Source organism: Rhamphochromis sp. 'chilingali', assembly GCF_963969265.1.
Source record: "Rhamphochromis sp. 'chilingali' genome assembly, chromosome: 10".
Lineage (NCBI taxonomy): Eukaryota > Metazoa > Chordata > Actinopteri > Cichliformes > Cichlidae > Rhamphochromis > Rhamphochromis sp. 'chilingali'.
Window position 1 is genome coordinate 35,690,716 of NC_137937.1, and position 26,900 is coordinate 35,717,615.

Sequence of the window (26,900 nt, forward strand, 5' to 3'; positions counted from 1 at the left end):
ACACAGATACTTAATAAACAGTGCTTATCTGGCATGGGTTCTAGTGCAGTTTCTGGTGCTTTGTTTTATAATGCTCTATAATAATGTTGCTCTCTATAATGTTGACCGTACAATGCTGGTCTCCGTCAAACACCGGATCAGTGTCTGTGTGCTACTTTGTGCTGTAGCCCAGCTGCGTATAAAGGAAGCAGGGATCTGCTTGGAGTGCTATTCTGCTGTTGAGCTTTAAAAATTGAATATTTAATAAGTTGAACTGAAGGAAGCAGACCATGAAATTGGCAAAATAAAACAAAATGACACCCAGTATTCTAATGACCCAACCCTGTGGGTCTTGTGGTGAGTCTCAAACAAATGAAGATAAACACAAAATCACATTAATTTTTTTCCTGCGCTGAGCTTGGATTAAAATGGATTGAAATTTAGAAATCACACACCATAATCATGTCGGGATGCTCAGAATATATAAATATTATATGATGTGACATAAGAGGAAATTATAACTCATTTGATCCTCCCTCTGCCAGCACATCGTGATGAAAAAGCATCCCATCTACGATATTAGCATACTGTAATGGTGATGAATGGGCACATTGTGCCTCTTTGTTGTCTTATTCTAGCACCGTAGAAAGAATGCTGGTACGACACAGCTCTCGGTCCCGTGATGGGCATCGCTGCCTTTGTGCTTGCTCATTGAGGCCTTCTGTCTCTGCCTCGCTGCGCTGCCCGCCATCCTCTTTGTGAAGCTGCAAATGAATAATTTTCTACCAATTCACCATGAGCTGGTTTGCAGCGGGCGGCGAGCCAAAGGTGGGAGTGAACTCGGGTCATGTGGAAACAGAAAGACATTGATTGATGTGGACATTCACTACAGCGCTTTAACATGAGCCCACTGTCAGTGATGGATTTGGTTTTGATCAGTGTATTGACGAATGGTGGGTTTTATGGCTGTCTCTTTGAGGCGCAGCAAACAGTTTACTGGATTTACATGGTAAATGTGTAAATTAACAGTCAGATTCACAGGATGCCGTATTGCTTCTTGTATTTTTTTGTTTTTTATTATGAATTAAATCATTGGTGGTGACCATGAATGACGACTGCTTTTTGTTAAGTATTCATTGGAAGGGACCTAATGTTAATATGCCATCATGTCTTGTGCATAAAAACACGTTTCCTGCCCTGCTGTAATGTAGAAACTAAACTCTGAACTCATTGGACCACATGATAGTGAGTCAGAGGTGTTGACCACACGACCCTGGTCTGGCATGGGCTGTTCGAAACCTGACAAACATTTATCCAATTCAGAACCATTTCATTCTTTAAACCATCTAAGCACTGCTTATTTATTCATTTTGTTTATTTTAAAGGGAGAAAACACTACAGAATAACTGGATAACTAAATTAAAGAATAAATGGAATTTGCTTTTTGCATCTATTTTGCTCTGGGTTTTGAGTATTTGCTTGTAAACCAGTTGAGTGGCACATACTGGAACACAATATCATAACAGCTTAAAGGCGAAGCTCTTATTACTGTAATTTTGCTGTTTATGGTGCCAGTTACTAGGATTTAATGATAAATGAGAGAAACACAAGGTGTAAATGTGTAATTGGCCAAAATATGTCATCAGTGATTGTGTTTGTGTTGACGGGTTTGTTAAAGTTTACATCAACACTGAAGAACACATGGTGACTATTTTGTGTGCATTTTTGGTTCCGCAAATTAAATTTCTTGAACTGAATTGTTTGTGCTGATGTGTAAGTAGTTTGAGCAGAAAGGCAAAAGGGCTTCAAACTTTCTCAGCCATCAGAGTCTCCTCACAACGTGGCAGTGGAGTCTAACCACCCCTTGTCCTGGATTTTATTTGTCTTAATTACAACGCTTTCATCAAAGTCTGGGTTTATCCTAAATTGTGGCTCAGAGGTTGTCATGGTATTGTAGTGACGGTGATGGGATTTTTATTTTTCCCACTGAGGAAAAGAACAATCTTTGCCTAAAGTCTGGCAAGTAAAAATAAACTGAATAGTTTCTTGAAAAGCACAAAGACTTAACTGATTATCCTTTTATTTCGTTCAGCCTTTGGATTTTAGAGCACCAGCACAACTGGCCTGTACGGCGTCACCCCTTCGTCCCTCCCATTTCCATCATAAACCCTTCAAACCACTTTTGTCTGCCTGTTCAGTTGTAAACACTGCTGTTAAGGTAAGACGTATGAGAGCCGACTGCCAGAACCTTCCAGCTCAGTAATCCCAGGATGAAGAAAGTGTAGTCATCGCCTCACCTCTTCATGTTGCCTTTTATGGCGCTGCCTCTTAGAAAAGCTTTTTTACATACTTACATGTGGTTTTTTAAAGTGCTTCTCAGCATCCACTCGAGTCAGGGTAGAAGTGTGATTGACTGCAAGGCCTTGACTGCTGCCAAGTGAAAAAATAATAACTGAATATGTAATAGGAAGAGTCCAGGTTGGAAGCTGTATGAAATAACTGTTTGCAGTTTTAATGATCAAAGTAGGGATATTGTCGGGTAGATGGCTTAGTAAGGGGAAGTATTTCATTTTTCCAGAAATCTTTCTTTTAGACCGGTTTTATTTACATGACTCTAACTCCCGACATTAGTTGCCCTAAGAACCTGAATACAGCAAAGTAAAAACCCTTCAATATAACAAGGAGAACCCCCAGCAATCAAACTGTCCCCTGTGAGCAGCATGACAATGGTGGAGAGGAAGACTCTGGTGTGAGAGGAAGGAGTAGAGAGGATATGGGAATGTAGAGAAACCAACAAAACGTATGCATCGTGGCAAATAAACACATCTGGAGTGAAAAGAGGGAAGTGGAGAAGAAATGCTCTGTGCATCATGGGAAATAATTTAGCAGTCTGCGCTTAGAGCAGCATAACTAATCGATGGTTCAGGGTCACATGATGCACTTCTAACGACGAGCTTTATCAAAAAGGAAACTTTAAAGCCTCATCTTAAAAGTAGAGTGTGTCTGCCTCCTGAATTCCTATGAGCAGCACTAAAAGGGGCTCAGCTCGGCGCCTGTAAGCTAGTTCGACAGGAGAAGTGCCTGATAATTGAACGTTCTGCCTCCAGTTATTTTTCTTGTCAAAGTTTTCATGTTAAATACAATAATTGGCTTTTATAATGAAAGTTAAAGTTTCAGATACTGAAATGACCATATAGCTATATATAAGTAATCCTTATGAGGCAAATGTTTCATACTGCTGTTGATTCTTGGTTTCTGAATGTCTTTCTACTTAATGCTCTGTATGAGGTCATAGAAGGTGGACTATCCTAAAAATGGCCATTTTATGGACACTCCTCTGGCTGAGAGCACAAGACCCCCACCCAGCTGCTGTTTGAAATGACCAACCAATAAGAGAAAGGTTTGCTTTAAGGGGACTGAAAGGGAGTTAGAATTGCTTGGTTTAGACTGTAGAAAGATGCTTATAAATAACTTTTGTATCTGACCACTAACTAGGGGTGGGTTTTGATTATCGATTAAAATCGATTCTGGCTTGGATAACGTGATACAGATTTATTAAAATCCTGACTCGACTCTTAAATATTAAATTTATTTTGCCCGAAATGCAAGATTCTCAGGTTTAAACCTCACAAAATTTCAACAACCACCAAACAGTAAATGAGAGCAGGTACACGGATTCTGCACTAAGATGTAAACACAAAGCGCGGAGCCGCTGACGCATCAGAATCGGTGAGATGTCGCCTTTCTCACCCGACAGCACGGTTGGAGCTGAAAGCCGACAGCTCGCTGATTGTGATCCGTCGGCGGGTCCGCGCTTTGTGTTTACGTCCTTTTTGCGCTGATTCAGAAGCTGCAGGTTTGATCTCTCTCCAAACAATATTGACCTAACCAGCAGCAAAAGAAGATCCAAACTGCGCTTCACATAAATATCGTCATGAATTCCCTCTTTGTTTTTCTGTTTTGCTTCCACCACGATAAAATCACACTTCATGTAGAGCTCTCTCTATCTCTCTCTCTCTCTATACTTCAAGAACAGTTTCCTGTCTAAAAATCCTATTTTCTGCATTATTCGCTTGTTTATTACGCACAAGTCTAGCGTTGTTTACAGCGCTATCGGCCGCTGTTTTTTCCCCCCTTTGCTTACTTCCGAAAAGAGAGCCTCATTTCTGCTGTTCAATAAGCTTTTGAACAAATTTAAACTTTTTAAAATTATGCAAAATTGTGAAACTCTCAGCTGTGTCTCTAATAAAACCTCTAACTTTGCTCTGCTTCACTTCAGCAGCATCAGGTAATGTTCATATGTTGATTAATGACTCTCTTTCGTTTTTGATCTACGGCAGAATATTTTTAAGGTCGTCTGCTATAAAATCCCAGGCCAGGAAAATCTTCATGTTTTTCTGTGTCATCCTCAGCTACTTTGACACAAAGGCATCTGCTGTGATCCTTACACTTTTGATAACGTCTCGCAAGTGTCAGCTTTCTTTTTATAGATATAAAAATATGGAAATGTACTGATACGTAATCAGAGTTATATTTCTGACTGATGCAAAATTTCTGCGATTAAAATCGAATCGAATCGTGGATCGAATTGATTCTAGAAATCAGTGACGATACCCAGCCCTACCACTAACTTGCTTCCAAGCCTGTAGTGCAAAGTGCTTTCATTAACTGGTAGATTTCACCAAGGTTAAGAGAGGTTTAGCTTAATTTGTGTAAAGAAGCAATGATTTCTGTGAAAATCTCTAAAAAGAAATTTTGAAAATAGCCAGCTTAGGAGGAACTAGAGGAAGTAATTGGAAGTTGGGCAACTTGGCCTACTTTCCTGAGATGCTGCTTTTGTGATGTGGATAAGCAGTGGTGGCTGACTACTTAAAATTAAAAAAGTATTATCTAGGTGTTCTCTCCAAACTCTTCAGGATGCCAATTATCTGCTCCCTATAGGATTTTACCTGTTCTGTTTGATAAAGAAATGGTTATAAAATATTGCGTTATACAGAAGACGGATTGCCATAAAACTTCATAAAGCATGAAATTTGCAAATCAATAAACCATTTGCTGTGCTGCTGCTGTGACCATCCTCCAAGCACAGTGCTTTGGAGAAATAGCTTTAGAGTGCTGTCCTCCCTCACAGGAAATAATAATCACAGCATGGGTTTTTGCAAAGCATGAAAACATCATGTGAACAAACACGTACCAGGACGTGTCAAGTGAAAGTGAACTCTCCATTAACAGAGCTGTGAAGACAGCATGATGTAATTCAGTAAGAACACCACTCACTGCTACATGCAACACATACTTAAACTCACCTGTGCAACATGTGCACACAGTTGATGGAGAAAGCCTTTATTTTAGGAACGCTGCTTAAAATTCACCCTTCTAACTCAAATTTTCAGCCTTTGTCTTACAAAACATAAAATAATGCATTAGCTTTTCAGACATTAATCTCTGGGAAATCAATTTAAGCAGCAGGTTGCCCTTTAAAATCCACAACAGATTCAGTTTTCACTGAATTGTGTGCTTTTCAAAACCCTTAACATCAAAATGCGATCTTCCTCTTAAGTTATGACCAAGTCCCAGTTCCAGATGTTGAAACATGCCAGATTTGGTGGTTTCAGCTGTTGCTCTTGTATCTGAGTATACCTTTGATTCATTTTACTTCAGCACGCTCACAGCAGCCCACTATCGCATCTGTGCTTTGGCACAGCGCCACCCTCACCTTTGACAGTTTAAAAATAGCTGACCTTGGTTATCTTCTTACTGTCGTCCTGCATACTTAACTCGAACAGAGAAGGACACTTGTTTCTTTGAAGCATTTCAACTCCAAGTAGGCTGACAACTGTGAGCAGATGAGGAACAGCTTTTAATTAAGCAGATTTGAATGTTATCTTGAACCATATTTAATCAAAAATAAAATCCAAAACCTGAATTCTTACATTTATTTGGAATTGGATGTATTACAATTTTCTATCTTGAAAGGTTTAGACAAAATGACATGGTGGTGCAGTGTTTCAGGAAAAAGTGCAGAATCTCTCGGCTGCCTGCTAAAAACAAGCCCCTGTCTATTTTTAGGTGTGAGTGTTACTGTAGTCTAAGTTTTGAGGACATACGAGAAACTGATTAAGCTGTGTCCTTAACCTAAACTGGGTTACAGGGGCGTCGTGTTTGCAGATAGATGTCAGTGTTGAAAGAGCATGAAAGATCCCGGGTTAGATGGTCTGTGTTTTGGCTACGGATGGAAATAAGGCAGTCTAACCTTAACGTTGGCTCCTAGTTTAAAATAGACATTTACTTTGCCCATACAACACAAAACACACGTTCCTTTTATATTTGATTTCAGAAATACAGCTTTGCTATAACTCAACATTCGCAAATTGCATGTTTGCAAATGTGTTGGCCTGCCAAGGAGCAGGTCTTTCTCGCATTAGTCCGTATAATACCAGCTCTCAGAGGATTTGCTAAAATACTGAGGATCAAAAAGTCATTATCGGTAATTAGCAGGAGCAGCTGGCACAGGTTGGGGAAATGGACAAAGGCCCTGAAGTCTGTTAATGAAAATCCATTTTCTGCATTTATTGTGGAAAGAATGTTGCCAGTTAGTCTGCATGAAGATGTGAGCAAAGTGTTTTATTTTTGACTTGTTTTTCAGTATTAGAGCAGATGTAACTTCAGAAAGAATTAACCAAAGTTTGGGCCCATTCAAGAGCACTTTAATGACCATTTTCTGCTGAATGACATTATTGAACATCTGGAAAAATTAAATTTCAAGTTATGTTGGAAATTTAAATTGGATTGTTTCTCCCGTCTTGGGTTATCCCAGCCTGCTCACTGCTCATTTGCTGTAAACTGCCCCCACTCCTCACGGGTTGCAGGGGGCAGCCATCTAAGCAGAGATGCCCAGACCTTCCTCTCTTCCAGTCATGCCCTCCATCTCTTCTTTGGGGAACACACTAAGGTGTTCCCAAGCCAGCTGAGAGCCATAATCTCCCCAGCAAAAACACGTCGGACACGGACACGCCTCCCTTTTTCGACTGAGAGGCCTGACCTCGGTCTTGGAGGGGCCAACTCACATCCCAGCCTCTTCACACTTGGCTGTGAACTGGCATAGTGTGAAGTGGAGTTTGTGGCTCTGTTGAGTGACAATTTGCAGAAAGCAGAGTTGAGAACTTCACAATGCCAAACTTGAAACCCTTTGGTCCTTGATATCTGGTTTTTAGTCTCTGTGGTCCAAATAGCTTCTTATGCTAAGTCTGTGCATGATGGGTAAAAAGCATTTAAAGGCACACATTAAAGCGTGGGTTGCAGGTTTATCTGTTGGTTTATACGACGTAGTGATAAAGAGTTACATGCATACCAACATGGATGTATATACACCCACGGGCAATAAAATCTGTGGGAAACACTGTTCACTTCTCATAGTATTTATCTGTAATGAAAATGAGTCAAGACATTGTTCTTCATGGACTTCACATTAAATATTTGTAATTTTGTTGAAGGTAAGGCTGCTTTATCATTCACACAGCCTCAGTACAGATTCCAGGAATCTTACACTGTTGATGTAAGACATTTTTAAGCTTTTTGCTTGTTAGCCAAATCAAATCTTTCCAAGTTGGATTCTTGAGAAATTAGACTTGAGGCAAATTCAGAGAAAAGGGCAAAGATGAGATTTTTTAGGTGAATGTGGCACAGAAAAAAATTCTGCAAAGAACAACTTTTTTCTTTTGATCCAGTTTCTCATTTTTATAATTTGAAGTCCATCAGTAACAAAGAATAAAGGCCCCTTATGTTCACACAACATTGTTACGAGCTTAAATGAAAGTTTTACTGGCTATTCCAGGCTAGTGTCTCTTATCTTCATGAAGATAAGAGACACTACAACTGTTTTAGGGAGAGACTTTTAGGGGAGGGGATGTGTGTTCATGTTGGGGTACAGGGGCCTCAAAGAGGAAATACCTCAGCCTGCTAAAAATGTCCTCCCAAAGAAACGGCTTTGTGCTTTCTGTACTCAACTAGATGTTTTGCTTTTGTTTGTCTGTTTGTGACTTTCAACGACGTGTTTGAGTTTGTAGTGCTGTGGGTTGAAAAGCAAGAGGCAGAAAGAAACAGAAAGATGGTTGTACAGTGGTTTGTTATCACCGATGACGTCACTCTTCAGAAGGAGAACATCTGCGCCTCGTGCCTGAGCACAAACCATAAATGTATTGTCTTTGCATGCTGCTAAATCCCCTAATCCTCTCTCACTGAGACACTCCTATCACTTCAGAGGTTTTTCTTTCTTTCCTGTATAAAAGGCGTGCTGAGTGTCTGTTTTCTAAAGGCTGTTCAGATCCTCTTTCAAGCCTCTTCCACAGGCTGTCATGCGGGCTGTCCCAGTTTGTCAGGCTTTTCAGTGATGTCAGGGTCCACAGCGCTAGATTCAGGGCCAGGGAAAATTTTCTGGTAATTACAGCCCTCGCTCGGCACCAGGCTTTAATGTGAGTCTTCACCCCCACCCCCGTCTTGGCCTCATTGACTTGGGGTTTTCCTCCCAACTGTCATTGACAGCTGACCGTGTATTCATGGGGAACTACTTGAATCATTTCTCTGCAGTACAGATGAGCAGTAGGGGAAGTAAAATAATAGTGAGTTGTGGCTAATGGCTGATGACTCCTGGAGTAAGTCATCCCTATCCCCAGGACTTTAGTACACTGAGTGGATTTAGGAACGCCAAACCAGAATCACTGTGAGACTTTGTATTTCAAAATTAAGGGGAATCTCATTGCTTAATCTCTTCCCACAGGAGGGATTTATACACTGAAGAAGATGCTTGTTTTGAGCTTAACTATAATGGTCATACATTGTCTTATTTAATAAATTTATTTACCTTTTGTTCTTCAGTTTCTCCTCTTTCTTTTATCTGTCATCTCAGTAGCATTTTTTTTTTAAATTTTTATATATATATATATATATATATATATATATATATATATATATATATATATATATATATATATATATATATATATATATATATATATATATATATATATATATATATATATATATATATATATATATATATATATATATATATTTTTTTTTTTTACAAATTGAGGAGCTCATTTCAGCAGACATATTCTTAATCCGTTGTGTTTTGGTTATTGCTTCATGTGAGCGTCAACTTCCCCAGGACTGATGTATGCAGTTGTCGTTTTAGCTTCCTGAGCAGGTTCCTCGTCAGATTTTAGCTAAAGGACCATTTTGCATGCTGGCAACTTCACATCTTGGAAGCCTGTCTGTGTATGCTGGAGGAACTTGTTGAAATAAGCTTTACTCTCTAGGTGTGAAGATCAGTTTACTTGCAGCACTTCTTGCCGATCATTCAACACGTGGGGAATTTTGTGCATTACACGTGTTAAGCCCTGATTTTAATTCACACTACTAAAAATAAAAGACGCATAAAACTGCTTTTATTTTTATTTGTTTTGTAGATGCTTGTGTGTGTGCAGGTGTTAGATAGCAGCTTTAACACTTTTTTTTTTCTGTATGTATTTTTACTTTTAAAGTTTTGGTCCTTTTTAAAATTTGTTGAAGCTAGTAAGTATCCCTAATCCAGTGCAGAAATCTGCTCATAGATGTTATTGATACAAGCTGTGACCCCTCCCTCGTTCATTGCAAACTGACAAACTCACTGATCCTGGCAGCTAGAGTGGCTGTCACAGCCTCAGCCCACACTATCCTACAAACATCTTCATGTCTTCCCGCTGGCCTGGTGTGTGATTGACTGAGGCCATGTGCTCCAGGACCAGATTCCTACTAAATCAGCCCCTGGGCCTTTTGTTGCCCCCATGACTATGCCAGCCACGGAAGTAGTACGCCATTGAATGTATTATTCTCTTAAGTGGCTCTGGGTGGAATGGTTTGTTTTAGAAAGGCTTTGTGCCCAGCATACATAGACTTCCTGGACAAATGAGGGACTCCGACATGACAAAAGGGTCTTTCAGTGTACAGGAGACGGGCTTCTCTGACAAGAAATTGTTGTCTTGTCCTCATTATCAGATGCTTTATGAGGTTATTTATAAGAATTAATAAAGATGAAGACTAAAAACGCGAAGTCATATCAAATCTAGTTTAAAAGTGAAATGTGACGTTAAAAGAAGAAGCTAAAATGATTGATGGTTTTGTTACTGTTAACTATCTACAGCCTTACTGTTGTCTCATGTTTTCGTTGTTATGGCATTCAGCTGCTTCTCCAGAGAGGATCTTTGTTCCCCAGGGTTGATGTACTCCAAAGGCACCTTCTTAGAGTGCGGCAGGAGACTGTACTCCTTCTGCTGTGGAACAGAACAAGTACCAGTGCAATAACAAGTACTACTGTCAACAACTTCATTACAAGACGGATTCGGTCATAAATAATGACCAGTATGAGGGAGAGGAATCGGTTGAAGCAGACCTCCACAGATTACAAAATTAGCACAATTCTGTCTGCATTGTTTTTGTTTTGTTTATAGTGGTTTTGTTGACATGCATGCGTCTTTATTGGTCTTAAAGACATTCATCGGAAGTTATCACAGGTAAATCTTTTTAATTTCGTACATTAAAGTGGGATGGTCCTCTAAGAGGACAGAAGAAAGCAATGTATGGTGTGTATTTACAATGCTTTAGGCAAACGTCAAACCATTGCATGATTATCTCTGATTAAATTCAGTCTCAGGACTTTCTGTTGTTAACACACTGAAAAACTAGATTTAAAAATTACATCCTGATTTTTATATTATATAAGTTTATATTTGAATATCTGCAGCTACTGTTGCTCATGCTTTCCTTAAATTGCGAATGCAGCTGTGCTTCCTGGTCTTTTATACGCAGGTCTCACTGACATAAATCTCACTCTCAGGCTACGTCCACACTAATGTGTTTTCAAACGAAAACGCATCGATTTCTCTCCGTTTTGGCCTCCCATCCACACTGAGACGGCGTTCTCCCCAAGGAAAAATGCAGCGTTTTGAAAACGCTCTCAAAAACGCATACATTTCAAAACGGAGCTGCCCCGTCGCAGTGTGGCCACTCGAAAACGCTTTCTAAAATGATGACGCATTTTAGTCATTTGATGCAGTCATGTGACCAATTAAACAAAGATAGCGGAGGGCATTATACAGCAGTTGTTTTGATTGCTCTCAATTTTGAGAGCCCTAAATAATAAACATTAATATCAGTTTGTACATGCTCCAGATAGCTTTTCTTCCACTTCTTTAATTCTCACTCGCTTTTGCGCAGGACAGTAAGCATTTTGGGCCGTTTCAATGTGGACGGACAACTCTGGGTAAACGACTGAAAATGCTAGTGTGGACGAAAACACAGTTTTCAAATCTATCCGGGCCAGTGTGGACATAGCCTCAGTGGGACTCTTTTTAAATAAAGAATTAAATAATCATTAAAGTAATTAGCGGACAAGTAGTAATAAACATCTGAGACAAAACAGTTTCTGGTCTTTTTCCTGACATTGCAGGTTGTGTACTGTGAGATGTCCCAGATACTCATGACTCAGGGTTTTGTTGTGTATCATAACCAATAACAAAATGCTTGTGGTCGGAGATGAGCCGATAATTTGCTCCTGTTGCGATTATCTCAGTCAGGAATAATCTTGCAATCAGTGCTGCTCATCTGATATTACTTATTTGCACACCTCAAAGTCATCATGACAACTGCCTCAGTTTACTAGACTGCACATCGACTCATCAAGGGTTTAATGCCCTAAAATCTCTACTCTCTATTCATTTACCTGCTTTGCTGTATTTCTCCCATGTGTCCTTAAACAGACTGCTCTTTTCAGTCTCTTGGCCCCTTGCCTAAGCAAATGGATTTCTTCTTATAAAATCTGTCACCCTGTCCATTTCAGCCTCCACAACATCTTCTTGCCTGAAGTTAGATTTTTACGTCTGCTTCCTGAATCTTTGTGGCAAAGTAGCTTACCTCAAGATGACTCACAGGTAGCTTTTGCCTCAAACAGCAGGGCCTTAAAGCATGCTGCACATCACAAATGATTTGGTTTTTCAGCTTGCAGAAAGTCTGCAAGAATGACTGCTTCCCAGTGTCTTAAAAAGGATCTCTTAAATAGGAGCCTAACCCACCATTTGATTCAGTTTTCTGTCTCATGGCTTTGTACTCATCTGCCTTGTTACAGGAAATCAATTTAATCGAGGCACGGCAGTTTGGAGTGACCATCAAGCTGACCTTAGCGCGCTGGGCAGACCAAAGCAAATCAATGAACAGCATCCAGCAGCCGTAAACGGCTTTGGCTCTTGTACTTCGCAGAATTTCTGTTTTGCTTCAATTTTGAAATGACAGCCTGGCTGCAGATACAGCTGCTGAGCAGCGACAGTCATGCATCCATTTTATTTTTATATGAATATGATAGTTATCCAGTATGACTGAAATTGTCGCAGGAAGTCAACGGGGGGTAAATTAAACTGCAACCATAACTGGTGATTTCTGAAAAAAACTGTTTGTTTTAGACTGTCAGGAATTTAATTTACTTAATTTTATTTATACAGCACAAAATCACAACAACAGTCACCTCAAAGTGCTTTATATTGTAAGGTAGACCCTACAATACATACAGAGAATAACCCAACAATAATATGACCCCATATGAGTAAGCACTTTGGCAACAGTGGGAAGGAAAAACTCCCTTTTAACAGGAAGAAACCACCAGCAGGACCAGGCTCAGGGTAGGCTTCCCTACCCCTTCAAAGGTCTATTTATTGCTTAAGACTTTTAAGTAGTTTACTCAAAAAAATGTTTGATTCCACCGCATTTCAGAAACATTTCGTAACCAGTCCACTCATCCTAGTCCTAGAAGCAATCAAAGCTGGAAGGAAAACGCTGCAGACGAATATTTTATGCATGTGATGGGTATAATCACAGGTTTAAGAGTTAAAGGCTTGCACATCTGCAGGTCTGTCTCAAACACCAACTTACCATGACTTGTGAACAAGACCATGAGACACTTAAGCTCTCCCAACCCAGAGGAATTAATTCAGTGTTTTATTATCTGGAAAATTGTAGTAATATGTCACTTTGTGGCATTTATAGAAACTCTAGTGAAAATGTGGGCTGCTTATCCGAACAGTCAAACTTTAGTCTCAAGAAACCTGTTGTACGATTTCGTAGAATCACCAGTAATTATCAGATTCTGGGCATTTTTGACACTGCCAATCCCGATTGAAGGAAAGACTAGAAAGAATAGACCCAACTAGTCTCATTTTGAATGCTGTTATTTTATTTGCAGTGTCACATTTACACTGAACACAGCTCTAACATAGCAGCTTGTCCTCTTGTCTTTAGCTCCCTGTTTTGTTCTGTTCTGAGCTTGTGGGATGACCTCATCCACTCCTTCCAATCTGATAATGTGTGCTACATTAACACACTGTTGCGACCACATATAAGCAAACACTTTGCTTCAGTCTGTTTATGTTCTCTTTGCCAGACCGGGGCTTGCTGTCTTCTGTTTACTGTCCTCACAAGGACACACAGATGTAACCGTCATTAATCAGATACACTTATGTAGCACTCCCCTCATTAAAACACAACTTCCGATTGTAGTGAGTATGTGGTCTTTTGTCCTGAGGTGACTTTCATAACAAGTGCACCATTGTAGAGCTTTCATTCCTCTCTGTGGTCAGTGGACTTTGATGCCCGCCACTCAGTGACTCAGCAAACCCCTGGTAATCAGACCAAAGGCTGCCCCATCACAGCACACACTGGCACATCTGTCTTCATTGGCACACTGTATCCCTAAACTTCAATTTTCCACTTTCTGTTGGAAATCCACTGTGGTTTAAAAGGAAAATGGCGTGATTTAGTCCGAATTAGATCCAGTTGGAGTTCAGACCATGCAGGCCAAATAAGCTTATCCTTAACCTGTTAGCTGCTGGTTAATCAGCATTTTGGAGTCCTTTTCAGAATACTTCATTATACACAGTCTGTAATTGCTGTTTTACACAAGGGAATCAAGAAATGTCATCCGTTTGGGGAGATTTTGGTTTGTTACCTTCACTTTTCAACCCTTGAAGTTCTTGTTTGGCATGTGCACGTGTCTTTGTTGCCTGGCCACCAGTCTGGATGAACCGTTGATAACCATCCACGAGTGACATGGATGGTTTATAAAAAAAAAAAAAAAAAAAAAAAAAAGAAGTTTAAATGCACTTATCATCATGTTGGAACGTGAGCCATTTTCCATTACGAGACTCAATACAGAATTTTAAGTGAGAAGTTTTATACATAGAGTGCCTCCGTCTGAAGCCTCATGTTATCCTGTACAATAACTTCCATACAAGAGAAAGTTTCGAAGCAGCTGATGTAAAGATAACTTATCATTCCGTCTTCTTACAGGAGGCTTCTCTGTGGTGTTTCTGGCTCGTACGCACAGCGGTGTACGCTGTGCTCTCAAAAGGATGTACGTCAACAATGTCCCGGACCTGAATGTCTACAAGAGAGAGATCACTATCATGGTGAGAGCAGCATCAGTGTTCCTTCATTTCAACTACACTTAAAGCCTTTGTGCTTATCTTTATTGCTAAAGTGTTTCAGTAACATTGTGGAAATTTAGATAATTACTTTTACTTTATCGTCATATGACAGTGGAGTAAGTTGTGTGCCCATTGTAAGTGCTTTTTCAATAGTTTTACAAAATTTGCTACCAATGTCCATCATCCTCTCCTACAACTTTGGTGTGATGAGGATGATATGCAGCTCTGTGGGTCATTTATTAGATTTATCATGAGGTTATGCGTCTTGCTCTTGGTCTTCTATTACTGGTATTGTTGCTCCTGCCGCACCTGGTCTATTACTTATTAAACCTTATTCAGGTTTGTATAAATGAGCAGCATCAGCATTTCATAAACGGTAAAAAAGGAAAACGATAAATACATTTGAAGCTTTTGTTTTGAAAGTCTGAACCTTTTATGTCCAGGTATATTTTCTACAGCTCACGTGCAGTGTTCATTTAGAGCCTTTGACACAATTCTGAGAACCCTGTTAACTTCCTGTAACTCATTAGAGGCTTTTATTTTGAAAATGTCATTATAGTGCCAAAAGTTTGTATTGCTGCATTTTTAACCTTTTTCTGGTCTCAGTTTGAGTTTAAAAAAGGAGTTTTAATGAATGATTTTTTTTTTTTTTTTTTTTTTTTTTTAAAGAAATACTTCAGTCACGGGCAAGCTGGGTTGCTCACCTGGTTGAGTGGGCAACCCATATGCCAAAAGGCTGCAAGGTCCTGGGTTTGAGTCCACCCATAACCATTTCACATATGCAACTCCCTTCACTCTTTTCCTGCTTTCATGTTATTCTCCTCTGTCCTAATGAAGAACAGCTCACTATGAGCTGTTTAGTCAGCTTTGTGTGTCAATTCTTTTTCATCAACTGGAACAATGTGTCACACACACACAGCTGACCTTAAACTCTGACACAGTTCAGGTCTGTCAGGACACGACTGTAGGTGTGTCGGTTTCCAAGAAATGCTGCAGTTTCTCTCCTCGTGCTGCCCTTTGGGAACCAGCAGATGTGCTCTGATGCATTAATAATACAAGAATAAATAAAGTTAAGATTAAGGCTACATCCACACGTACACGGATATTTTTGAAAGCGGAGATTTTCCATTTTCGTTTTAAAAAATAATCCCGTCCACACGTGAACGCAAAAATGAAGGAAAACACTGCTAGGAACATGCCAAAGTAACAGGTGGTGATATATTCCCAACCGTGTAGAAATGTTGGCCAATCAGAAGTCTAGAAGCCTCGGTGGGAAATAGTAAACAAAGCTGGGGCATAGAAGCAGAACAGAGTCGTATGTGAGGAGGGACAGTAACTGTGTGTGTATATGTAAGCATTTAAACACTGCAGAGAGTACAAGTAACAGTAATGTAGAAATTCATTTCACCGAAACAATAACGTGGTGCACAGTGTGACGTCAAAAAAGGCGCACACCTTTGACGCTGCGTTTTCTCCGTTTTCCTCGTCCACACGTAAATGCAAAAACTGAGTTTTCGAAAATATCCGTAAATCTCCGTTTTCAGTGACCGAAAACGCCGTTTACGTGTGGACGAAAGGTGCAAACGCATAGAAAAATCTGCGTTTTAAAAAATACCCGGCTACGTGTGGACGTAGCCTTACAGAGTTAAGAGATGAGCATGGTGTAAGAGCATGAGTTATCAAGTGAAAAACCAAAACAAACAGAGCTCGCCTCTGAAGCAGCTGAATTGCACTCACACCTGTGTTTTTCTTCCAATCATACTTGGCAAAGCCAGCAGTTACAAATATTTAAGAAAAACATTTTAATAATTCAGAAGATGTTTTAATTCTAGGAGAATTTATTTTATTGTATGGATGAATTAAAAAAACAAACAAACAATTGCAGTGTGTAAGATTTTATGCAGTGTTTGGCTCATCGGTGACTCATCTCTGATTAACATGACGGGAGTCTTTAAAGCAGTTTGCAGCACATTATTTCAGACTGTGGTTTTCATGCTTCTACATTCAATAGCTGGGTGAACCATAACTGAAGCAATATAGGAGCAACACTACACATGTCTAAACATGAACCAGCACTCACTAAAAAGAAGGAAAAGAAAAGTTTGTGTCCAGTCTGACGATCCTTTTATCACATCAGTTGATTCTTTGTGTTGCTGTTTAGCACGTGTTTGATATTTCTTTCTGTCACGCTCTTCCCCCGTTTTCTTCCTCTTTGCAGAAAGAGCTGTCGGGCCATAAGAACATCGTTGGTTACCTGGACTCTACGATCAGTCCTGCGTCAGACAGCGTGTGGGAGGTCCTGATCCTTATGGAGTACTGTAAAGGTACAACCTGTCCCTGTAAATATAAACATGTTCTGACAGGCCTCATAGTTCTGCTTTATGCATGTAGTCGTTTCTATTTTTTAAAAAGCACTTCTGGTTTTTATTTTGGTTTGAGTTCTGTTTTTGTTTAGGTTGGGGGAAAAAAAATAAACACAAAAGGACAAGCAATGAATAATCTGCTAACTAGGTGATAATAAGCTGGCTGGCTTACTGTTGGGTTAGTGCGGTAGGACTCCAGTATTGGTTGCCAAAGCAACCAATGTGGTGGGTTTTTTTTCTCTGCAATTTTTCCCCCCCAGAAAGCCTTGTCTTTTCAAACTGTTGCAACATCTCCCTCTATATTTGTTAATCTGTTCTGTACTGATATATCATTAAAACTGTAAAAAATTGAGACTTACTCGACCAGCTGATGCAACACAATGGCCCACAGATAGGACGCCACTTTTGTCATATGGCACGGTTTGGCAGAGCAAGAACAACAAGCACAATGGCTCCATTAATCAGCACAAACTTCACCAGTTAAGCAAATTTAGGATAAAGTCCAAGAGGCAGAGGAATAAACGTGTAAGGAAAAAGTAAAAATGTGCAGCATTTTGTTTGCTTTCTGCATCGTCTTGCATTGGTACTATTTAAGTTTTTAAAGCTAAACGATTAATTGAGTTTCGGCTTCTGAATAATTATAAAAACAAAATAACTGAAATAAGACCGGTCTCTTCCATTTATTTTTGCTTTGAGACTCTCATTTCTGTTTTCTAACTTTTTAAATATTTGGTTATAAATGAAGTGCTTGCCTTACAGCACTGTGCTTTTAGTACTTATAAAGCTCTGAGTCGTCTTTTTGCCCCCATCTGTTCTCATGGTAAGGCGGGCTTGCGTGATCATTTTGTTACCATTGTGTAAAATTGGCTTCATAGACAAAAGAAACCCACCCGGGAGTCATGATGGCCATTACCGATGTCTACCAGGCAACCCTTTGTGCCCAGCAGCATTTGCCTCTTTCTTTTTTCCTTTAATGCAAGCATCATAAGTTAAAGAATTGTGTTGAGTAATTGAGATTAAAGTGTGATTATTATTTTAGCACCCCTGGCCTCTATATTGATCATGCACTGCCCTTTAAAGCAGTTTTGCCCTCATCAGAATAAGTTTACATGCAAACAGTACAGTAGTTACTGAGAATAGCTGATAATAGTTTTTATGGTCAAACATGCTGTATGTATTGTTTTGATCTGTTTTCACTCCTAAAGCGGTCTCTCCAACCCCTTTATTCTCTCTCTGCAGCGGGGCAGGTAGTGAAGCAAATGAACCAGCGGTTAAACGTGGGCTTCAGCGAGGCTGAGGTCCTCCACATCTTCTGTGACACGTGTGAGGCCGTGGCCCGCTTGCACCAATGCAAAACGCCCATCATCCACAGAGACCTTAAGGTGAGGCCGGTATTTTTGTACTTTTCCATCCCCTCCTCTGTTTCATGAAAGAAGCTTAAATGATGGACAGATGGGTTGGTGACAGTTACACTTGTGCAGCGTAAAACATAGAAAGGTAAATGTACATTAACGAATTTCAAAGGGCTCAATCACCCCACAGAAGAAAACAAAAAAACCCAAAAAAAACTAACGTGTTATTTTGTATTTTTAAAAAGCGCGGCCTGACTGCAAAAATCACACTTACACAGATGTTCATCCACACAAATGAAGAAAAGAAAGACCACTTGAGCTTTAGTGAAGTTAATAGGATAAGGCACCAGGTAAGATAAACCAACAGTTTAGTTGGTGAAATATTAAAATATAACTTTTGTTTAAATGCGATGTCTACACATTATTACAGTTTGAAATCTGAAACTGTTAAACAGTGTCGGATTTGTTAAATGATTAACTTTACGGTTAAAGAAAAGTGTGTCACCTGCAAACTGTAAACCCTTTCCTGGAGACGTGTGTGTGTGCAGCAGACGCATACAGAATGAGTAACTCTGGTTTGCAGTTTAAGCAGGTTTCTATTTAATTAAATATCAGATGTTATTTATAAGTGAACTAAATTTGCGTGGTCAGCAGGAGGAATGCTTTAGTTTTACTTCACCCCTCATTCTCACTCCTCTGCTTCCTCTTACGTGTCGCTGCTTCCTTTGCCAGCTCGTTCACTTACTTCCGCTCCTTCCTCTCGTCCGATAACCCCGTTTGTTGCTCATCTATGACCTTTTCCGGATTGTTCCAGAGCTCCAAAGTTAAATCTTCCTGGCCAACTTTAACCCACTTTAATTTTTAGATTTCTAATTCAAAGGGTGGCTAAAAGCCAGATTTGCCCTCATTTGCTGATGCCTGGAGACTGGTGGTAATTTCCCACCCTAGTTGAATCCTCCTCAGTGGCCCCATCAGTGCACTGCTGTACTCAGTCCAGTTGGACAAGCCTCTAAACAGTGCAGTCCCTTCAGCTCCACAGGCTGGTCCTCTGTTCGCTGTCTATCTGTTCAGCCTACACGGCTTACATAACGTTGCAGGGACACAAAAGACTGCGGAGGCCCAGTCACGCAGTGCCAGGGGAAGTGAGAGTGCAAAAAAGGCCCTTAACCCTGAGCTGTCAACAGATTGAGGCACTCACTGTTTCTTTCATTAGCTCAGGTTTTCCTTGGACAGTTTAAAGTCTTTTTGGTCTCATCTTTTCTGCCACATCTCCCACAAACACATCACTGGTTTCCTCCTTTCAGATGTTTAATTTTAAAATCTTATTCCTGGTTGCTTTTCATTTCTTTCTGCCTCAGAAGGTAGAAATATTAACTGAAAAATGAGGCATTAAACCCACACAAAGCTGGCTTGCTCAGTTCAGCTGAAACATCAGTGTTAGATCAGGTTTTGTGAGGATGGAATCTCTGTATAATGTAATAGGAGTCGACGAGCCACCGTTTGGTTGTTTGCTCATCTGTCTATCACAGCTGATGTGATTTTAGTGGAATACTTCATACCAGTCTGACTTTCCAAATAAATTCAGAGTGCCAGGAAGCAGTGTCTGTGTTTTTAAGGTTTTTCATTAAACACACACTAATGAGATCTTTTCAAAATTACATCCAATTGTTTATTAAAAACTAACCATAGTATTAAACTTAAAAAAAAGGCTGATGAAGTTATAGGAGAGAGTTGTTGAAGCTAGGTTAAGGAGAGAGGTGAGGGTCAGGGAAGCACCTTTATGACTTCATACTGAGCAGTCATAATGTGATATTTGCTTCGATGGTGCTGATTGAGAATCCCAGAGGGAGTTACACTTGGATCTAGAGAGAGGACATGAGGGTCCCAAAACAGGAGCTGTGGTGCATTTAGGAAGTCGGGAGTGGTGATGTATGCGAGTGGTGCAGGAGACAAGTATGAGACAGCGAGACAGTGGTGAGGTGTGCTTCAGGAGTGACTGTTGGGTTCAAGGTTGGGGTCTGATTGCATCAGGGATCAGCTCTGAGCCTCTCGCTGTTTGCAGTGGCAGATTGGTTTCTCTATAGACTGTTTACACACAGCGTTGCGATCTGCGCGTCCAAGTGATCCTGGAGAGGTGGAGATATGCACTGAAGGGAAGAGGAATGAAAGTCTGTATAAGAAAAACAGATATGAACTGTCAGTCTTTGTTTTTGACTCTAAAACTCATACCTTTAAGACCTGAGGCTTATGGGTTTTTTTTAGGTCACATGATGACTCTCTAAACACATTAAAAATGTGAAATTATTGGTGTTAACCTCATTCCAGCTTCTTTCATGGTTAAAACATTTTGGACAACAGCTGCACAAACTGCGTCAGAAGCGAATTGTCTTGGTTGTCCTCTTGGCCTTCTTTGTCTTCTTCATTTTCCTCTTGACCTTGACCATCTCGACATTTCTGATGTCTTTTGACCCCTGCGTGTTAGGATGCATTGTTCCAGACCACATGCAAACAATGGCCAGTGAGGTGTCGTTGTGTTTAGTGTGTCACTAAGGCAGTGGCTTTGTGTTTACACCTGGGGAACGGTGTGCTCTCCCCAATGTGGAAAAGTATGACTTGGGTATAGCGTATTAACGAATGGTTGGACTGTGTAATTGCAGATAAGATTTGATGACTTCAAAAAACAGCCCCTCATTAGTTATGATTTACCAACATTTGGACCAGACCTGAAAGCTATGTTCAGCAAAAGCCAGCAGTTGAAATCTAAAGCATCCATAAGTGAGGTATAAACCGTCAAAGTGAGGAGTGACAAATTATGAAATTAAAACATTAAACGTTGTACTAAGACTGCAGCTGAGAGGCTCTGAAAACATTAGAGACTTCTACTTACCTGTGCACACTAACACATTAGAATTATTGTCTTCTTCTGCTGTTGTTTTCCCCCCCCTCGCTAGGTGCATCTGTGCTGTGCTGTGTAGGGTTTTCATTAATTTTTCCAATAGTTTTTATTTCCATTATGTCATTTTTCTCCTGAAAACATTCCAAACCCTGCTGTGTTTCTTTTTTGCCAGGTTGAGAATATCCTGCTGAATGACCAAGGAAATTATGTGCTGTGCGACTTTGGCAGCGCCACTCACAGAGTTTTACTGCCACAGAAGGACGGCGTGGCTGCTGTGGAGGACGAGATTAAGAAGTAAGGGTTTTTAGGGCCTGAACATAGCCAGTTGTTTGATGTTTGTCAATGTTTTTAAAAATGTGTCCTGTAAGGGAAGAGCTGTTAAACGCCACCAGCAACCCCATAAAGTCTCTATATTAGGACTTTTTTTTTTTTTCCTTTTGCCATTTTAAAAAGTCAAATATTTTCTTTTTCTGAGTCGATATGAAACGATAAGATTGGTCTGATGAATAATCAGGGACTGCTTCACACTGAGAGGTAGACTGAGTGGAATATAATACTTGTTAATATGTTCATGACAGTTTGTTTTTGTGGCTGGTGGATTCAAATTAATTACTTTTCATTGTTAATAATAATTTTTCTTGTAGTAAAACTGATGAGATTAAGGAATCTATTCTGTGAGAAAATGTCCCGGGCTAAGATGGGCAGCATTAAGTATAACAAGAGTAAAATGTAAAAATGCTTAAATGTCATTATCTATCATAGATGATGATGATGATGATAAAAACAAAACGGATAACCATAAAAGAGAATCATGGCCTTATATTTGTTGTTTTGGTTAAAAAAAAAAATATGGAGGAAAAAAAACAAACTAATATAAGTCACAAAGTGAAAACATTGTTGGATGTAGACTGTGTGCGTGTGGGCATGCGTGTTTACGAGCCTTTAAAGATCGTTGCTGATAATCAAATCTTGAATTCAGAGGAAATGTGAGGCACATAAACAAGGTCAGTTTGCACTATGTGGCAGTTTCTTGGCAGTTTTTGCCTCGTTATCTTTCTTAGTTTTTTTTTTTTTTTTTTTTATAATAATTTCCAGTGCAGAGAGAGGTGCTGCCGTCTGTGGTAGGTGGCTGCGTAATGGCCCAGAACCAACAGATATCAGAGATTATGCCCAGTAATGGGATGTGATTATGTAGGCACTTCTTGCCCCATGCACATTTGTATGGCAGGGATCTGCAGTCTTAGATGTGATTCTGTTTGTATAGTGTCAAATCACAGAAGCCTGTTCAGCATTGGCCTGTTCAATTTCACCCGTTTATAGCTGCAATAAAGTCCAGTATGTGTGGTTGTTATCAGTAATAGGACGATGTGTAAATCTGCCCAGTCATACAGAAATGGGCTTTAGATCTACGCTGACTCAGCTGGTTTTCCATCTAACATTTCAAAGCCGGACTTGCTCAAAATGCAACCAGCTGTTTTGAATGTTATCAGACAGATTCTGAAGAGGAAACTAAATGAAATGTTTGTTCTTCTATTGCAGTAAATGAGGAACTCTCTGACCTGCAGTCGCTTTTTTTTTTCTGTGCATCAATAAACAGAAGCAGACAAAGTCATGAAAGCATTGAAAGCTTGTATTTATGTGAAAGTGCAAAACGATACACATAAAAGTTTGAATCTGAATTTGAATTATAACTTTGGCCAGTGACTAGAAAAACAAAAAACTGGTTTGTGTGTACTATGTTTGGATATCTTTGAGTACAGAAAATTGGAGTGCTACTATACTTGTGGGGACCAACAGTCACTTATGGGGACAAATCCTGGTCCCCATGAGTTTGTAGGCATTTTTGAGGCTCAAAATGTGGTTTTAGCGTCAGGGTTACAGTTAGGCTATGGTTAAGGTTAGACATTCATTTTTGATGGTTGCAGCAAGTGGCTAGGGAAAGCATTATGTCAATTAGATGTCCTCACTGAGATGTGTGTGTGTGTGTGTGTGTGTGTGTGTGAGTGAGTGAAATCAAGCACACCCTTCTTTTGCAGTGATGTGCTTTTGCTTTGCACTAGAAGTTGTTTGTAGCGATGAATCAGAAGAGAAAAGGTCATTTGAATGTGAAGTTCCCCTTGACTTTATCAGGCCCCTTATTGAGCCTGTTGTTTAGCTGCTTAGCTACATCTTTTGTTTTGGTTCACTGTTAGAGCCAAACATGTTGTTATGAAACCTAAAAATCCTCTCCTGTCCTACCTGGTCAGTGTTAAAACAGCTGAATAAAATAATTTGATTCTAGCTACTACACATAGTGGCGCGTTTGAGGACGTCAAAAACGAATAGATGTATACTTGCCTGTTGCCTAGTAGCAAAATCAGAAAACATACAAAGAGTCTTTTCAGTTATTTCAGATTAATGATGACCTGAAATATATTAGGTATTTTAATTTTGTGACTTCAACAGCCAGCAAAAACATCAGGCAAAGCCAGCTCAAACTGTACCAAACACACCTATTCAAGCTGCAGATTTCACACAGGAGTCGTCCCTGGATATGTTCCAGCACCTCCTCCACCCCAGCATCCACCTGTAGGCTCCAGGGGATGTTTAGTAATCACTCCCCAATTTTCTGTGTGTAATACAGAGCCTAGTTGCCAAGCTCTTAACTGTATTCTGTTGTAATCACTCATTTTAAACATCAGTTGAGTGACTGAAATACACTTCATTTAAAAACAAAACTACAAATACTGAAAATGTGTTAGAGTAGAAATGTAAATCAGCAGTGAATGACGGGGAGAAAGTTCCTAGCAGTGCTGGATTTTTGAACAGGACATACTTTCATCTATTACTTCCTGTTGTTGTGTTGTACAGGTACACAACCCTTTCTTACCGCGCGCCGGAGATGATTAACTTGTATGCAGGAAAAGCCATCACCACTAAGGCTGATATATGGGTAAGGTCCTTCCCTGTTTGTATGTATGCTGTCTGTGTGTGTTACGCAGGCTGCAGGGCTGGTTTGGCCTGGCAGTACTCTGCCCCGACAGGTTCCTCCTCTCTCTTTCTCTCCCAGCTATTTGCCTCCACCAGCTCTCCAGCAGCGTTTTTCCTTCATAAAACATTGAGCAACATCAGTCACAACAAAGCTAGTTGTTCTTCCCTCTCTGCTCCCCGTCCTTTTTCATTTTGGGTCCATATGTGATTATTAGACTCAGTTAAGGGCCTTGATAGGCTTGTGTGAAATGGGCCTCTGCTGTTTTGAAAGAAAGAGGCAGAGAAGCAGAAACAAGTGTTTGGACAGGAGCCATTATTGAGGAATTGTGTACGTTAATGACGTAAAACAGCCAAGGATGTGGCTGATAATGGGACAACTAGTGTTTTATTTCTTAGAATGTTTAGTAAGCATCTTATTTTGTTTGAAACATTTAAAAAAGACCTAAAATTATTAGTAGATTGGAAGAAGCTGTGGTGTCAAATCTAGTCAAATCAGAAACTTTCACAAAGAATTAAAGGCCCCACACTCTTGACCCCATGCCATTTGCCTACTCCATGCTACGTTAGATCTCTGGCTAGTTGTTGCCAACGCATAAATGCAAAGTGTCATTAAACTGAATCGAACAGATGGGCCTGTAGATGAGCCCATTGTCACAGATACCTGATCAGGGTTATTGAGTCGGGCTCGGACTGATATCTGATCCAAATGTCAGATTTATGCATCAATATCGTACATCAGTAATAAAGTGATGATGATTTTTGCCATTATCAAGCTGCTCCAGATGATGAGATTAAGGTCGATCCTTTTACTTTGCATGTCTATAAAATACTTCTTTAATGCTTCCTCTATGAATACATAGTCAGTCAGTAGTAAGACAGCACGGCTCAGCACAGCCTGATGAAAGTGGCTTCAGTCTGTTAGAGCTATTCAGTCTCTGGTCGAAGGAAAATGCCTACTGTAGGAGTCCAAAAAACCCCCAGCTTCCTGTCAACTACCCCATGTGCTGTCACTTCCTGTTTTTGAGCCATGTGCCTGACGGTGAGCTGTGCCTCACACACATTTCTTAAGCGTTTATTCCTACTTTGTGGGGTTGTTTGGTGGTCACGCTGGCTCACTTAGATTAAGAGCATCAGCCTGGATTAGCTTGTTAAGGAGAGTGGTGCAGACTATCATCAGATGGAGCGCTTAAAGGGAAACCGTTCCCTAATGGGGCGGCTAATTCCAAAGTCTCTTTCATCCCAAACTGCATGGTCAGCAGATATGCTGGATACTGGAGCCAAATGTAGCTTAAGCTGAATATATGTTTTAGTTCAGAGCACTTTTGCATGCCGGTTTGTTTGGACAGCCATACTGCCTGCAGAGCAGACTCTGGGCCTGATTTTGTAAACACAGTTTTTTAGCGTGTGACATGAATAAAAATATTATTTTCTAATAAGGACCTGTGCACCTCTGTAGGAAGAGAAAGGAAGCATCATTTCGAGGGCCAGGGCATGGTTTCTTGATCTATTCAGTGATTGTAGAATCCCATTTTTCTTTTCTTTTAATGTGATGAATACCAATGAGCACCATTGATAATTCTCCTGCACACATCATCTTAGACTTCTTACAAAGACTTCTTGTATCCTTTAATGGTAATCTTGATTTGTTTTCTATTTAAGCCTATCAGTCAATTTTATCACATGCCACCAAATTACTGAAAACATCTTAAAGATAATTTCAGTGGTTCAGTAATTCAGGAAACATGCATTTAAAGTTTATCACTGTTGTTTGTATCGTCATTGTCTCAGGGCAAGGAGGAAAGCACCCAGGTTCTGATGGGTATTTTGGGTACTTACAGAGTTTTGCTTTAAATCCTTTGGGCTGTTCAGGCTTAGTTGAACAAACCTAGTATTTCTTCAGTTATAAACAAAATGTGTCTGCATCAAAAACTTCCATGGCATCTGATGTTTAATGAGATATTGTTATTATTATTATCAATATTAGCTGCTTTATTTTGGGAGAAAATGAGGTGGTGTTTGAATTGAAGACATGGATACACTCCTCACGCTGGGTGTTTTGGGTTTTGCGATAGAATACACACTAACAAAACTTGGGTATGATGTTGGCACTGGGGCTGAGTCTCTAGCAGTGCCCATCCTCAAAGTAACTGGATACAGGTGTTTGACCAGATTGTTTGTTTTCTCCACAGGCACTTGGATGCTTGTTGTACAAGCTGTGTTTCTTCGCACTTCCATTTGGGGAGAGTCAAGTCGCCATATGTGATGGAACCTTTATCGTTCCAGATAACTCCAAATTCTCCTTCAAGTTGCACTGTTTAATCAGTAAGTTGGAGTTTAACGTGTCACACGGAGCAGCTGAATACAGCTTTGTAGTTATTAATAACTATCCAGAATAACTTTCGTTTGTTTTGTTTTTTCCTGTGGTGTCTTTTTTGATTCATAGTTATTTAACATCATTTTGTCAACGAGCAAAATATTCTGTCTGCAATTTGTCTCCCACATTTGCAGATTATCAAAGATGTGAAAAAAATGTTGTTTAAATTGGAAATCGTCTCCCGCATTATGGAGCTTGACTTTAGGCTTGACCGTAACAAATGTTACTTTGATGTAATTTCACAGATAAATATAAGAAATACAAAGCCATGTTACAGTCTCCACCTTTTTAGTGTAGTTTCTTCTCCGCTGTTGTCACCCACAGAGTGATCTCTTTCAGTCTTTTTTTTTTTTTTTTTTTTTTTTTTAATGCATTTACCCAACTCAAGCCTGTTTGAACCAGTCGAGGACGTCAGTCACGACAGCTTTGTTTGTGCTCAAGTTATTTCACTTCCCCAAA

General features: G+C 39.9%; 1 protein-coding gene across 1 annotated transcript in view; it reads left to right on the forward strand.

The window, feature by feature from the left end:
- Positions 1 to 26,900, forward strand: part of bmp2k (BMP2 inducible kinase) — a 55,736-nt gene that overhangs the window by 11,112 nt on the left and 17,724 nt on the right. The window contains exons 2-7 of the mRNA XM_080895072.1: positions 14,350 to 14,468; positions 16,705 to 16,810; positions 18,089 to 18,231; positions 21,270 to 21,391; positions 23,948 to 24,029; positions 26,257 to 26,389. Coding sequence (XP_080751198.1) covers positions 14,350 to 14,468; positions 16,705 to 16,810; positions 18,089 to 18,231; positions 21,270 to 21,391; positions 23,948 to 24,029; positions 26,257 to 26,389 — 705 coding nt within the window. The remainder of the gene's footprint in view (positions 1 to 14,349; positions 14,469 to 16,704; positions 16,811 to 18,088; positions 18,232 to 21,269; positions 21,392 to 23,947; positions 24,030 to 26,256; positions 26,390 to 26,900) is intronic.